Source organism: Eretmochelys imbricata, chromosome 1 (genome assembly GCF_965152235.1).
Source record: "Eretmochelys imbricata isolate rEreImb1 chromosome 1, rEreImb1.hap1, whole genome shotgun sequence".
NCBI lineage: Eukaryota > Metazoa > Chordata > Testudines > Cheloniidae > Eretmochelys > Eretmochelys imbricata.
In genome coordinates this window covers 158695192-158711963 of record NC_135572.1, presented here as the reverse complement: position 1 = coordinate 158711963, position 16772 = coordinate 158695192, and the positions used below count along the sequence as shown (strand labels likewise).

Sequence of the window (16772 nt, the reverse complement as noted above, 5' to 3'; positions counted from 1 at the left end):
AACCCTCCCTCAGAAGGACATGGCATGTGCAATCCATGGCCGAGATAGAACAAACAGGACCTTCGCACTGCTCCAGGATCTCCTCAGCGGTGGTGTCATAATGAGCCATCGGGTTGCCGGGATTTCGGTACTGTTTATTACAACAGAGAACAGTGTATGTTACGGTTAACAGTGAGGGTCAGACACTGAACTAAGAACAGCTACAGAGGTGTTTTACTCAAGGCATAAAAAGCCCCCTCCGTGTCCTGCGCAACACTGTGCCACAATCCGAGCAGGCCAGGGAGAGAGTCTAGTAACTTGATGTCTTGGGCTTTAGGGAGGTACTGCAGTGTGTGGTATGTTTTCCAGTGAGGAGCTAAACAGAAGGACAGGAATGTTGTCCCCAGCTATGCCCCTAACCCAACCCCATGCCCCCATGGAAGACACAGGCTGATAGAAAACCAGGTGTTGGCAATGCTGTTGGATGGGCACATCCCTTCATGACTGAACACAAAACAGACATAGCCTGATGAAGACTGGCAAGAGGGGGAGCTGCCTGAGGGTATGGAAGGGAGCTGTAGTGTCTGAGCAAGGGAATTCTGGAGGCAACACACCGGCGGAGATCAGAAACGGGCATGAAGGGGAAACTATGTTCCTAGGAGTGCTGTGACACTATCGAACAGATGTTTGTGCCTCCCCTCAGTGCTGATCCCTTGCCACTGTTGGGTGTTCATGGGGGTGAAAGGGCATGACCACTATGCCCCACTCAGACATATTCCTTCTGGGACAGAGTATGCTGCTGCCCACCCCATCTTGTGCTTCCAGAGGACGAGTGCTCCTAGCTGCCTCCCAGGCGGCAGGGCTAGGGGATGAGGGGAATGAAGGAGCTCCCAGAACTCTGAGCCCTGCAGTTGGTGGAGAGCTGCTGGCATGGGTGTTTCTAGTTCAGTGGTGCCAACTCTTGTGATGTTTGGTGCTTTTCTTAAAGCTCCAGCTCCTGGAGGCCAGCGATTCCCTGAGAAACTCAGCTTCCATTTTTTTTAAAAGTAAGCTTTTAATCCACGTGGTTGCAGAGAAAAACCTGCAAATGTGACGAGAGTGCACCCAAAAAGCTCATAAACCCCCAGCAAAGAAACCCCCCTCTGCCCCCATGTATTATTACTTTTTGTTGTTGTTTTAAAAAATCTCGTGATTTTTCAGCACAGTGAGTCATCAGGTAGCCCAGGAGCAGAACTCAGAAGTGCCTGACTTCCAGCTCCAAGCTCAGGCCTCGACAAGCCCATGCTGCTGCCTCAAGGAAGCTCATTCGCAGAGACTGTAGAAAGGTCAATGATCCTCTAAGCAAGAAGACTAAACTAACCTGTCCCTCCCTACGGTGAGCCCTGTGGCAAGAACGTACCAGCCCATAGCAAGTGATCCTTGTACGTACGTGTCAATGTGTGGGGCAAAGAGGGACGGGCTCAGATTACCACTGCCCATTCTGTAGCAGGGGTTACTATAAGCGGTTTGTTTGATCTTCACTGTGAGTCTATTTATATATACACAACATACTTTTTTCCAGTGCTGCCAGTCAGGAACCTTTCTCAAGCATAAAAATGTACTTTAAAGTGGTCGTAAAACACTCTCCAGACAGAACAGGATCAAAATGTGCTCAAACCCCCAAAACTTTGCCACAAGTTCCACAGTCTCTGAATATGCCTCTTATTTTGGTTTTGCAGCCCAGTATTTCAAGGAAGAGAAGCCAAGTCACATGTGCCCTAAAAATGAGCATCAGTGTCTGGGAGAAGAAATGCAGTGGCAAGAAGTGCCACAATGGCGCTGAGTATCTTACAGAGTTGTAGCAGAATGAGCGAGATGAGCAGACCTAGGCAATCCTGTACAATCCAGATTTAAAGAGAAAACCCAAAAAGTAATTGAATTTACCTGGTCCAGAATGTGGGAGTTCGGGATTTCATTTCTCAGCCTCTGAGCAACAGAAACATTAGACTCAGGGGAATCAAACTTGGCGCCTGGAGTCCTAACAATCTCAGAACCAAGAGCCCTTAGTATATCAACCTGTAAAATATAAATCAGACACAATAAAGCTGATCTCCTGTACTGCTGGTAATCTGAACCTGTATATTCATGTTAGTGTCAAAAGCCAGACTGGGCTTTGCATTCATGAGACATTTAACATTTAGAGTGGTTTAGAGATACAATGTCTGATTCTCAGTCACACTCACTAATGCTCTTTTACATCGTTTTGGCAGCATAATGGGCCTTTAAATTGGTTGGCAATGCAGCCTGAAAATATTCCTAAATTCAGAAGGCCTTCCCAGCCTGGCATAAGGATTCTAAGCCTGGCCATGCTCCTAGCCTCTACAACTAAGTGGTAGCTGGGAGGCATGACCAGAATCAACTGCACTACTACTATTTGCTGGTTTCCAAGGGACATATGGAGCAAAGCATATCTTAGAGCACTCCCAAGGCTGCTCTAATGTACACCATGGACTGGGCAGCCCCAGCACAGATCCAGAATACAGGTAGAGCAAACTGGCCATAAGCACAGGAATGGAGTACCTGAGAATGAGTGTTTATCAACAGAGAGACACTGTTGTGTAGCGGTGAGAACAGGAGAGCTAGGTATTAGAGCTCTTCGTTTTCTGATCATTTGTTGGGTGGGTTATTACAGTTGGGCTGAGGAGGTGGTGTTTGATCCAGATTAGGTCTAGGTTAGGGTTGAGGTTTGAGCCAAGTCAGGGCTAGGATTCAGGTCTGAATTCAAAGGCACCAAAGTCTTGCAAACTGTTATTCTGAGATTTTTGCCCCAAATGGAGGAACTCTCACAAGATCATGTGAAATTTCTGCCATCTTGATGGGGTTTCTGATTAATACTCCTATGAGGTAACTATAAATATCTTCAGTTTACATAGAGGGAAATGGACAGAGAGGTTAAGTGACTTGCCAAAAGTCACACAAGAAGTTAGCAGCAGAACTGGAAATGGAACCAAGGAGCCCTGCATACCTTTCCTTTGCTCTAACCATCACACACCCCCATAGACGCAAAATTGCATCATCTCTGTGCAGAAATGTACCATATTTGGCTAATATATTGCACCAGCTGCATAGCTGACACCAGATAATCAGTCAGATTATCATTGCCTGCTTCATTGTCCAGAGAACTCTTCTGAATAACTACAAAGATATGCCATTACTTGTAACTAGGATTGTTACCCTATATAGGAAAGGGTTCACTAGTTCTAAAGAGAGAGAACTTTCCCCATTCCCAGGATTTTAGTGTAATACCATAAAGGACTCTGACCTTCTCCATGCTCATTTTCTCTGGCAACACAATGATGCTGCGGTAGCCTTTCACTGCAGCAACGAGGGCCAGTCCGATTCCTAAGCAGTGGGGGAGGAAAGGGAATTATTCAGTGACAGCATTTGGAAAGGTCAACTGACAGTCACAGTCTCCTGCAAGTCCTGTGTTAATCTGGTAAATGCAGCTCCTGAATTTGCACGTAAAAGCTAAATAGCAATGTACCATCTTAGACTTTTTGCATGCTCTCTGACAGTCCTAGTGTAGGAGGATGTTCTAATTTGAGAGTTTACTTGTAATTAAGTCTCTTGTGTCCCTGAGAACTGGGGAAGAGCAGTATATTTTCACAGCATACAAACTGAAGGGACTGGAAAGGCTCAGAAGCATTTTTCTACACTTAGCAACGCACCGATCTCTTGTTTTCCCACATGTGTCGTTTCACACAGAAAAGATATAATTACGCTTAGACAGCTCTCTGTTCTCCTCAGGACTGCTTAATGCCCCCCGCCCCCAGCAGGCTAACGTGTGGGACAAAGCTGCACATGTGCCAGCCTCACTCCATGGCTCATTGGCAAAGTGTATCTGTGCTCTAATTTCACTTGGAATGACTGACTGAGCCAGCTGTTCCCATGCTGGATGGGGAAGGTAAATGATGCACAGGGCATGCGTGAAACATTGCTTCTGTACTAGGACGTGCTGTCGAAAATGTCTGCAATACACGCAGGAGTTAAATGCAGCCTGCCAGAGGATTGGTAGAAATTGCTTTAGTATTAGAGCTAGATCAAATGGTCAGATAACAAAAAGCAAAGAAATTCCACTGTAGGCCCCTACTCTGAGCTCAATCATGCCATTCAGGCACAGCCTAGTGTTGGAAGTGGTGTGGAGTCACACGACCCCTAGGCAAGTACAAGGAGGAATGCTGCCTCGGGGGTGCAGAATTCCTTCCTGAGCCCTGTGGCATCTACACCCTTGTATAGGGTGCAGTTTAATCCTCCTCAGCTATGCTGGTCTTGTTTGACCTGCTACTGCGAGGGGGTGGGGGGAGACAGACCCATAGCCCTAGCTGCTTGGGGGTCCTGCACGCACCAGGAAAATAGGAAGGGTGCAGCCCCGGCCAGTTGCACCTGCTTCTTGTGCAAGCTACAGAATGGGGAAAAGCTCCTGCACCTTCTCTCCCAGCCATGAACTGGCCCTAGCTTGTTCCTGGCCAGCTAAGACTAAGTAAGGCAGATATGGGAGAAGCAATGATGTATTTGTAGGCTTGGCAACATTAAATTTTCATTTGTTTTGTCATTGTGACGGATCATATTGATGTTTATTTTTAAGCATTTTTAAAGATTTTTAGCCATTTAAACGATCAAAGTTGTGGAATGTTGTGGGGGCAGGGTAAGAGAATGGTTTAATGACAATAGACACCGATGTTCAAAAAGTTAAAGCTTTCTAGCCGTTAAAACACAAACTGTCCACATCGTCCGCCAAAATATACAATGCAAAGAGCTTTCAACCGTCAAATCCCACCTGCTTTTACTATTCATGCACTTGTCCATTTGTAATAAGCCTGTTTCAAAAGTCCCAGGTCATTGGATTTTGCCTCTAATTAAGTCTCAAGCAGCATTTTTCTTACTTTGCCTGTCTGTAAATTTTGATTATTAGTGATGGAAATATTTTCCCATTGGTTTGCGTGTGTGCACGCAGTGAAATGAATATTTACTGACATTTCTAATCCTTCCAAGCCTATTTATTTGCTGGGGGAAGTCAGGGAAATTCCTCTGTGGAAACTTGCTCTAGCTATTCGATAACCTCGCAGCCAGGAAATGTGCTTTACGTGTACAGCTCCTCTCAATCTTGTTGTTAGATGCATTGTTGTTTGCGAACTACCCAATATTACCACACACTGGCTCTGCAGCTTTGACACCTTGGTGCAGTTTTAACCCACCTAGGAATTTCAGCACTAAATCACCCCTGAGATCTTACTTCCTCTGGTGTGATGCGACAGTTAGGCACAGTTTGGGATGGGGTGGGTGAGTTGAGGACAGAGACAGCGTTATAAGGACAGAGGCTAATTTCCAGACTAAAACACGTATAACAATGTAACACACATGCCTGCAGCTACACATCAGGCCAGGAGGTAAATTTTCTTAATCAAACTTTCCCAGCAAACATGAATACATCAGCAACAGATGGGGTCAATGGGCACTGGAAAAGGGTGTAACGGGCTGGATCATGGAAACCCCCGTGGGGCTGCCACCTGATGTGCCAAGACTACTTCTGCCCCTGCTTTCCCTGCCAGCTTGGGACTCCAGCACCCTGTCTTGTTGAACCAGACATGCCAGTCTGTTCCAACACAGACCCAGAGTCTGAACCACATGCCCCAAAGCTGCAGACTAACTGAAAGCAACTTAAGAAGTGTTCCTGTCTTTAACACTCAGATGCTCAACCCCCAATGGGGTCCAAACCCCAAATAAATCTGTTTTACCCTGTATAAAGCTTATACAGGGTAAACTCATAAATTGTTCACCCTCTATGACACTCATAGAGAGATATGCACAGCTGTTTCCCCCTCCCACCCCCCCCCCCAGGTATTAATACTTACTCTGGGTTAATTAGTAAGTAAAAGGTGATTTTATTAAATACAGAAAGTAGGATTTAAGTGGCTTCAAGTAATAGCAGACAGAACAAAGTGAATTACCAAGCAAAATAAAATAAAACATGCAAGTTTAAGTCTAGTACAGTAATAAAACTGAATACAGATAAAATCTCACCCTCAGAGATGTTTCAATAAGTTTCTTTCACAGACCGGACACCTTCCTGGTCTGGGCACAATCCTTTCCCCTGGTACAGCCCTTGTTCCAGCTCAGGTGGTAGCTAGGGGATTTCTCATGATGGCTGCCCCTTTTGTTCTGTTCCACCCACTTATATATCTTTTGCATAAGGCGTGAATCCTTTATCCCTCTCTGGGTTCCCACCCCTCCTTCTGAATGGAAAAACACCAGGTTAAAGATGGATTCCAGTTCAGGTGACATGATCACATGTCACTATAAGACTTCATTACCCATTTGCCAGCACACCGGTATACAGGAAGACTTACAAGTAAAACAGATTTCAGAGTAGCAGCCATGTTAGTCTGTATTCGCAAAAAGAAAAGGAGTACTTGTGGCACCTTAGAGACTAACCAATTTATTTGAGCATAAGCTTTCGTGAGCTACAGCTCACTTCATCGGATGCATACTGTGGAAACTGCAGAAGACATTATATACACAGAGACCATGAAACAATACCTCCTCCCATCCCACTCTCCTGCTGGTAATAGCTTATCTAAAGTGATCACTCTCCTTACAATGTGTATGATAATCAAGTTGGGCCATTTCCAGCACAAATCCAGGTTTTCTCACCCTCCGCCCCCCCCCCCCCACCACAAACTCACTCTCCTGCTGGTAATAGCCCATCCAAAGTGACCACTCTCTTTACAATGTGTATGATAATCAAGGTGGGCCATTTCCAGCACAAATCCAGGTTTTCTCACCCCCCACCCCCCCTCCAACAACCACACACACAAAACAGAGTAATCTGCAGGCAATTGTCCTGGTTAATGGGAGCCATCAAGATCCCAAACTACCATTAATGACCCACACTTTGCATAATTACAATAGGCCCTCAGAGTTATATTTCATATTTCTAGTTTCAGATACAAGAGTGATACATTTATACAAATAGTATGACTACACTCAGTAGATTATAAGCTTTGTAACGATACCTTACAAGAGCCCTTTTGCATGAAGCATATTCCAGTTACATTATATTCACACTCATTAGCATATTTTCATAAAAACATATAGAGTGTAACATCACAAAGGGAAAACTTCCTTTAACAGAAAAGGTTTAGCAAGCCTCATTTCCCCTCTTCATTGTAGTAGGAGCTGAAAGGCTCCAAAAGCTTCCATCCCACCCCCTCCTATGTGTCCCACTCAAAAATATCAGGCCATCATTCTATTCCATAACCATGCTTTCCAAATGCAGGGCCACAAATCCAGTTCCTACCTGTGTTTCCTGATGTTGGCTCAATGAGTGTGTCTCCGGGTTTTATGATCCCAGCTCTTTCAGCATCCTCCACCATCCTCAGGGCGATTCGATCCTTCACGCTCCCCCCAGCATTGAAGTACTCGCACTTTGCCACTAGAATTTGAAGAGGAGCCCAAATTACAGATGAGCCCAAATCCAACTCACCTGCATACAATTTTATCCCTGCTATCAAATATGCTAAAACCATCACTACAGAGTGACTTTCTACACAGAGAAACGTATCAGTTCTTCTCAGATTCTCACCATTCACCCCTCACCAAGAACACAAAAAAAAAAAAAAAAAAATAATAATAATATGTCATTGTAATTAACCACTAGCAAACTCCCAAACACACCATTATCTGTAGCATTAGTCTATAGTATAAGGGCCAGGTACATAAGAGATGGAATGAAGAGATATTGTTTGTTTTACATTTTAATAGCATTTGTTATTCAGTAAAATTCAAGTCAATAAAGAATAACAAGTTCTACTACCAAGTGCCAGATTTCTAAGTCTGTTTTATGAGCTATCAGTCCTCCCATTTCTGGACACAAGAGGATTGCCAGGTTGGGTCACACAGTCATAAAGTGGGTGTTTCTCCTTCCTCTGAGGCATCCAACAGCAGCCAGTGTCAGAGATGGAAGAAGTGAGTGCACAGCTCATGGTTAAGGCAATGACTTAGTCATGGGTATTTTTAGTAAAAGTCAGACTATGACTAAATCTTAGCTGCCCTGGCCCTGCAGCCCCTGCTGCTCTGGAGGGCCACCCAGAGTGCCGCTGCTCTGGGGGGTCCCTGGGGTACTGCTGCACTGGGGGAGCCTGGGTCCAGCCCCATCGACCACTGCTCTGGGGGGCCCCAGGGCCAGATGCTTGAGGCCACCGAGCACCGGCTACTCCGGCCACCCCTGGGGCCACGCTCCGGTCGCTGCTCCGCCACCCCAGGACAGCTGCTCAGGCAGTCCCGAGGGCCAGCCACACCAGCTGCTGCTAGGGCAGTCTCTGAGGCCAGCTGCCCAGGGCCGCCAAGCAGCAGCCGGTGCGGCTGTTCCCAGGGCCGCTCCAGCAGTGGCCCATCTGGCTAGCTGTGGGGCCACCTGAGCAACTGACTCTGGCACTGGCTGGGCCCGGGGCTGCCTAAGCAGCTGGCTCCAGGGCCAGTTGCTCGGGTGGCCCTGGCATCAGCCACACTGGCTACTGCAGCTACAGAATTTCATGGAGGCCATAGAAAGTCACAGAATCCGTGACTTCCACGACCTCTGTTGCAAACTCACAGCCTTAATCATTGGCCTTTTCTGGTGCAGCAGTTCCTGTATTGTTGTAGATTTATAAAGATGTAGAACTTTGAAAGTAACTTTTTGTGCTGTTTTTCTAGGCTACCTAATGAAATAAATAATTATCATTGGGCCAGATTCTCATACGCTTACTCTGTTTGTGTAGTACCTCAGAGCTGGTTATGCTCCCTTTGAAGCCAATGTTTTGATATTGGCTTCAATTAGAGCAAGATTGGGACCTTACTCCACAAGAGGTCCTGCTGAAGTCCATGGGGCCGGGACAACTTTTGGAGTAAATTACTACTCAGGGAGACGAGGGGTAACAGAACCTGGCCCTGTTTGTTGAAGCCCAACAGCTGAGCTCAGGCTGAACAGAACAGGGAGGAGACAGGGTGGACTTTACAATCTAAGAGCCAGTTTGTGTCACCCTAACCCACGCTGAGTTGTTAGAACCATACGCTGCAAGGAACGCCCTTATGAAAACAAATCAGCAGATAATGTACTTTCAGGGTTTAAATTTTATGAGGTAAATTGCCAAAATCAGGCTACAGGGACATTTCAAAAGGCAAACATGACTATTTTTAGTCATTCCCACAGCATTGTTATCCCCTTGTTCACACCAGTTACTGCACAAGTTTATTTTGCAGTGTACTTTGTGCTGATCGACAGGTGTTATAAAAGAAAACGTAAGGCCACTCATATAACTTATGTTTCCTTTCCAGTCCTGCACCTGCTGGGGAGACAACATCCTGGTAAACAGCAACACTGCATATCTTCCTGGTTTGCCCACTGCCTTTTTGAAAAAGCCCCTCTTGTGTCTCCTGGGGACATGCCTCCTGGTAACAACCTCCAGGTATGGGCAGCCTGCAGAGGTGCACAAGCAATTAATAATCTGCCCCTGTTGCCTGCCCTCCCTCCACCCCCACAAAACCAACTCACCCAGCCTTTATACAGAGGGCCTATACCAGGGGAAAGGTACACTGGAAAACGTCTTACCTTGAAATGAACCTCAGAGTGGGAAGAGCAGATGGGAATGGGACTCCACAATTGGGAGAAAACAAACATTTATTCCTTGTTAACACGGAGACAAGCCACAGAACAATAACTACCTGTGTTTTTTCTGATTTCCCTTAGCACTTGCAATGCTACAGCCTGCACGTACAGGGGCCTTATCACCTGCTGAAAGACTAGCAATCCTCCAAGCGAAGCAAAAGAGGCAGCTCAGGGACCGTAGTGACAGTATCCCAATACAGGGTTATGAAGGCAGAGGTGTGAAGGGTTGGTTTCCTGAAGCATTCATAAAGAATCAGAATGGAATGCATGGTCCTGCAAAGGGACCTGATGCACATGATGCATGCCCTCTGTTATTTTTTTATTCAAGTGGTGTTATTTATTAACTATGTCATTTGCTGGATCATCTGAGACAATGAGACATGGAATATGTTGGCCAGAGAGAGTACAAGGCCTAGTAATCCCAGCACAAAGATGAGGAAGACCTAGAAAAAGGTGGTTTGAGACACTGAAGGAGGACATGAAGAAAGTTTGTGTCAGCTTGGAAAACGCACTCAATAAGAATATTTGGGATGAAGAAAAAGAACCACCAACCCCAAATGATGGGACAAGGCAAAGAAGAAGCTAAAAAATTTCACTGGGGAACAACTCTCTTGCATCAATTAGAATATCTGTCCCATAGTATTAATCTATGTAATAAGATCCCAGGGTTGTCACTGTGCATGTGTGTCATTCTGAAGCCTAGCACGTCTGAGTCAGTGTGAAGCAATAGAAGCAGCTGCAAGCATGGTTGAGAGCTCTTTTTGTCCAGGATTTCACCAGGTTCAATCATCACTGAGATTGTCTGCTACTATCCAATTTTTAAGTTCTCAGGTGCTTTTCAGCATTTTTACACACAACTATGAATTACCCCCATGCAACAGCACGGGCTTTCAGCTAGTTCCTCCTGAAATCAATGCACTTTTCAGTCATTTCTTTGGTACAAAGAAATTCATTATCCACAACTACCCCTGGCCTCAAAGTAGGAGCAAAACACTTCCCTGACTCTATTTCCCTAACCAGTTGGGGCATTTTGCAGAGACGCTCCCTCCAGCTGTCCATAACAGTCAGAACGTCTCTCCATCTACTCCTCCCACCCCTCCGTTAGGCTCTCTCCCTTGCTCTCGCAGATGTGCAAAATGCAGCAAGCAGCTATCACAGGCGGCATGTCATCCAGCCTTGCCATGAGACACCTCCACCTTCCCTTCAGTCTTTCAAATGCACACACTGCTCTCATTTGGCAGCCACACACGATATAGTTAAAAGTCAACATTTTTCTTGTCAAAGTGTCCCGTAAAAGGCTTCATAAGCCAGGGAGGCAGAGGGGAAAGCTGGGGCTCCCAGAATGGCAGGAGGAATCAACTTCACTAATGTCTATGGTATGCTGAGAGCAACAGTTCCCTTTGCTCAATCCAGCAAACAGGCCTGCGTTTCTAAAGATCCTGGCATCATGGACCTTTCCAGACCACCTCATATTAATAGCTGTGAACCTTCCGCAGTGATCAGCCTGCCCTGGCGGCAATGAGACATATCCTTCCTGTTGATAAAGTCTTTGATGTGGTGTGGGGGGCAAAGAACAGTCCCTATATAGTTCAGGAACCCCATCTATGCGAAGCCATCAATAACTCCCTGTGCATTGCTGAGCTGTGTCATACAGCGCGGCAGCTCCCTCTGAACAGCACTGCAAAGCTCAATGGCAACAGACCCGACAGCTGATCTACCAGTGAACTGGCTAGCCACGGACCAGTGGCAATCAGGGGCGGCGAGCTTCCAGGTGGTGAGGGCCACTTACTTCTCCAGGCTGAGGGGACCTCTCATTTTGGTGTTCTTCTGCTGCAGCTCCGGGCTCTCCACAGGCCTCTCTAGGAAAGTAGCTGAAGTGCTACTGCCGGTCATCCCAGTTCTGAGCCTCCCTCTTGTCCCACCAGGCACCGCTAAGACTTTGAGACCACAAAGGGCTTTCAGCCAAGTGAACCTGCTCCAGGAAAACGCCCTGGAAGTAACTACTTGAATTCATCCTTCTGCTCTTCCTTCACCTGTAGCCATACAGGCCAGGCATCCAAAGCCACCAAGCCAAACCCACCTGGCTGCACACCTGTCAAAGCACATACCTCATTCTGTTTGAATTAACGGCTGTCATGACCGTGGCGCTCAGGAGGGTGACCACCCATCCCGAATTGGGCAGGACAGTCCTGAAGCAGAGTTCGAGTCCCGGTCCCTGGCTGAATGACTCCCTGGGACACTGCTCTGTGCCTGCCTGAGACTCAGGGGCAGCGCCAGCCTCTTCCCGGGGTGGGGGTGGGGGGCTGAGAAGGGCCTTAGCCCCCCTGACCACGAGGCCGCACCCCCTGCTCCTCCTGTCCTCACCAAGGTCCTGGCCAGGCCAGAAGCCAGAGCTGGGCTGTGGTAAGAGCCACCCAGGGAGCCTGGGCCACTGTGGGGAGCCCCAGACTCTTCACCTGCCCTGCGTGGTGCATCCCAGGGGCGGGGACGCAGGCCAGGGGCCACTTTTGGGCATCTGGCCCGGGGCATGCAGGATCCAGGGTTCCCTACAGCAGTTTGTGCTCCCTGGGCGGCTCTTACCATGGCTAGGCTCCAGCTTCCAGCCTGGCCGGGGGTGGGGCCCTGGAGGAAGAGGAGAAGCAGGGCAGGGGTACAGAGTGGGTAGGGCTCCTGCATGTATCCCACTTTTGCCTTTTGAAAAGGTGGTCACCCTAATGCTCAGCAGTGTGTCCTCCACCATGCTGCCTGACAGCAGTTCTAAAATCGTGCTGGCAAAATACAAATGAACACATGGATGCCAGGAGAGGAATCATGGGAATTTTTTACTTTGACCCTCAAGTCCCAGAATTCCTGTAGGTTCCAGCAGGCATCCCACATTGCACAGCAAGAAAAACTCAGCATGCATAGTGCCAACTGGCAGAACATTGCACCAGCAGGTATCTGCCTAGAATGCTGCACGGTTAATTTGAAAGAAAGGCAAATTAACATGGATGTATGTCAGTTCAATATAATTAATTTGCTGCACTTTAGAGTGAACAAACTAATCTGAATTAACACGCACACTTCCTCAGGGACGTACAAATATGTCCTTTCACTGAAAATATACCCGACTTTCACACAGAAACAATAATTCAGCTTTACTCACAGAAAAGCAAAATCCAGACACAATACAAGGTACTTGGCTCACAGAATAACACTATCAGCATCAGAGACTGTAACAACCCAACTCTGCTCACAAGGGTCAGGGGGGAAAGACTCCATCTCAGCTTCGAAGCAAACACAACCTGGCTCTACTCAGCCAAAAAATAAACAAAAACAAAAACAAACCACTGGCTAAATGCATAGAAAATAAACCCTCACATGTTAAGGCACTGGAAACCATATGCACAATCTGACTGCCCAGAGAAACATCATAACGCCGTTCTACCGACATACAGCCAAGAGAGAAAAAATCCAATTCAACTCAGCTGAAAGCAAAGCAACAAAGGCCAGATCCACCTCTATGAATCAGGGCAGGAGGAGGGGTAGCTGGGACGGCTCTGCACCCTGGCAATTCCCCATGGCTGCAAGCTCCATAGAGGTTATGGCAATAAGGGTGCAAATTAGCACAGCCCTAAGTAAGACCGTGCCTTAGACCATGCCAGGGGTCAAACCGGACTCTGGAAGCCCCTAAAGAGGGGAGGTGCAAGCCATCTCCTCCCTGTGCATGTGAAGGTGTTACTGGAAGGACAGGGATGAATTCTCCAGTAAGTCTCTTGAAGTTAGTCTCCGTTTGAATGAGAATATAGTTGCACAAAACCACAGCCACACACTTTAGCAGAAAGAAAATACAACCCAGCTGTATTCACAGAAAAACACCTTACACTTGAGCAGGACAAGAGGCATGAATATTACAGGAAAGACAGAATACAAAACACCAAGTATATACGAAGACCTATATCTTTTTATTTGTGCTTTATTTCAGTGTGCATCTACAACACCACTACCAAGTGCCCATACATGAGCTAATGATCCCTTTGACAGCTATCAGACTTCTGCCATTCCAAATCACCCACACCAAGCAGGCCATGTCTTACTGCCCACAATCCTATATGTCATTTATGGAGCTGATCCTATGTTATTTTAAAGACATTTTAAAACTCTTCATGGGAGGATTCTATAGAGATTAGGTTAAGGGAGCAAGAGGCTCAGTTTCAATTACTGCTCTGCCACAGACTTCCTGTATGACCTTGGCAAGTCACTTAGGGTTAGATTCACAACCAAACTTAAGCTTGGTGATGCTCAGCATCATCACACTTAGCTTTTAGGCACCTGGTAAAATCACTGGGATTCACAAAGCTGGAGTTCGGCATCTAGGCTCCCTGTACAGTGAATGGGGAGAGACAGGCACCCGAGAACGTGATCCATAAAAACCAGCAAGCTAGGTGGCTCCTTGCCGAGGCTAGCCCATGTGTGCTAAACCCTGCCCCTCTCTTAGGGATAGGCACCTAAATTCACAGTGCAGGGAGGCACCTCCCTCTGCTTGGGATTCTCAGCCGCAAATCCTCTCTTGGTGCCAGGCAGCTGCACCATTTTACCAAGTAGAAGAAGCCTCATAACTTTTAACCCAGTAGTTAGGGTACTCACTGGGATGTGGGAAGCCCCCCAGTTCAAGGTGCCCCTCTGTCGGATGGGGAGAAAGGATTTGAAAAGTGGTCACCCACCTCTCAGGTGAGTGCTCTAACCACTGGACTATGTGATATTCTGGTGCAGGGCTTCCTCAGTCTCTCCTGTTAAAGCTCTTGCACTGTGGAAGTCCTGGCCTTCCTTCCCCCAGCATCTTGTGTAAGCTTCTCATGCCTACTGGATCGGGCATTGCAGGTGAGTTAGATGGAGGAACACCTCTCTCTGCCCGGTTTGTGCATCGCTCTGGGGCATCTGGCGTGGGACTGCAGTGCACATGCTCAGAGGCAGATTCATAGGGGCCAAGAGAACATTTACTGCAAAAATTTAGGCATTGAGCGTGTTTTGGTGCCTACATGGGCCAGGGGCAGCTGAGCAGGGGTTTTGTGAATCCCAGTGAGGTCTGATTCTGGGATTTAGGCATATAAGTTCTTTTGTGAATCTAGCCCCTAATCTCTGGGCCTCAGGCCTGATCTACACTACAGGGTTAGGTCGACATAAGCTGCCTTGTATCGCCCTAGCTGTGGAAGTGTCTTCACTTAAATTTGACTCCCACCGACGTAAGTGCTTCTCTACGCTGATTTAGTAAGACCACTTCCCTTAGTGGCGCAGAGTTACAGTCGATGTAATTAGGTTGACGCAGCATCAGTGGAGACACTGCATTGCTTATGTTCACTGCTGTTGGCTTTCAAGAGTCCCACAATGCCCCACACTGACAGTACAATCGATACAAGCGCTCCTAATGAGGACGTGCACTGCCAACACAGGAAGCCAAGTGTCCACACACACAAGCAACTCAGTAACTGCGGTGGGTGGTGGCTGTAAGCCAACGTAAATTAGGTCAACATAATTTTGCAGTGGAGACATGGCCTCAGTTGCTCATCTGTACAATGGGGATAATAGCACTGCCCTACTGCACAGGGGTGTAGTGAAGGTATATAAACACATGTGAAGTGCTCAGATACTGTGGTGACAGGAACTACATAAGAACCTATAACAGATAGATGCAATTAAAGAACGTATCGGATACAAGAATTGCTGCCTGGCCTTGCTGCCCTTGTAAAAGTGAAGACAACCTGATTCCGCCTCTGCAGGTCACCATCAGGTCCAAATGAAAAGGGGAAAGATGTAACTTATTCTAATCTTAATAATACAAAGCCCTCCATCCTTTTACTAACATGCCTGACATGAAGAAAGGAATAGGTAAACTCCTCACATGGTAAGAGACTTCTGTTCCTGCTAGACAACTGGACCACTCCATCAGCTCACAGACCCACTTCTAATGTAACTCCTTCTATATTTATTTTGTCTTTAACATATATTTTACTGATAAACTCAGCTGTCAAAAAATATTAGCTATTTTCCTGTTGGGCACATGTAGGAGTCTGAGAGGAGCTTCCCCAACTGAAGCTATCCCAGAAAGTGAAATCACACATACCAGAAGGCTCATTGAAACTCATGCAATGCCATGTGAGGCAAGTAAATGCCCCCATAACAACGATGTGGGTGAAACCAGACAATCACGACACCCTTGAATGAACTCACGCGGAAAAATGATACAAGACAAAAACCCCACATCCCCTGTGTGTGAACTCTTTTCACAAAACGACCATTCTATAGCTGACCTCTCAGTCCTTGTCCCCAAAGGAAACCTGCACAACACCTTCAAAAGAGGAGCCTGGGCACTTACATTCATAATTTTGCTAGCCACTGAAAATCATGCACTTAATAAAAACAGTGGATTTATGGCTTATTACAACAATCTCTAACCTACAGCCCCATGTCCTATGACTGCAGAGGTGTTAACTGGCCACTTCACCTTGAAATGGTCTTTTACAGTATGTGTTAGCTACTTATGCTAAGCAATCTGTTCCCCCCCATAGGCGTAGGTTGACTTCTATATTGGGGAGGAGGGTGTGGCTCCAGTCAGGCCAACGGGGCCTCGCATGGGGCAGGGGGACAAAGTCCATGCCTGCCCACAGGGTTGCCATTTCAGACGGGGGTGAGGGGGTTTGCAAATTTAACCGTGATTCCAGGGCCTACTTAGGCAACTGAAAACTAGTGTTTTTGCAGACAATAACTTAGAAATATCTGACAGGAGCACTGTATCTAATTCCTATACCAAGAAAGAAAATTAAATAAATATTAGACTCACTCAGCTCTAATACTAACATGTTCTGACATCTTGTGGCAAGTCACTTATGGGATACTGGTTAAGTTTAAAATGCATCTGATATATCTATATACACAAAGAACATGAAAAGATGGGGGTTGCCATACCAACTCTTAACAGACCAATCAATTAAGGTGGGCTGTTAGCAGGAGAAAAAAATCTTTTGTAGTGATAATTAGGATGGCCCATTTCAAACAGTTGACAAGAAGGTGTGAGTAACAGTAGGGGGAAAAAGAAAAGGGGTACTTGTGGCACCTTAGAGACTAACCAATTTAT

The 16772-nt window shown here is 46.7% G+C and overlaps 1 protein-coding gene across 1 annotated transcript in view; it reads right to left on the bottom strand.

Moving 5' to 3' along the window:
- LOC144262639 (cystathionine beta-synthase-like) overlaps positions 1-16772 on the bottom strand; it is a 49859-nt gene that overhangs the window by 20335 nt on the left and 12752 nt on the right. Inside the window, exons 3-6 of the mRNA XM_077812711.1 lie at positions 7316-7450; positions 3281-3360; positions 1903-2034; positions 61-130 (exon numbers count right to left, since the gene is read on the bottom strand). Of these exons, the coding sequence (XP_077668837.1) occupies positions 61-130; positions 1903-2034; positions 3281-3360; positions 7316-7450 (417 nt within the window). The remainder of the gene's footprint in view (positions 1-60; positions 131-1902; positions 2035-3280; positions 3361-7315; positions 7451-16772) is intronic.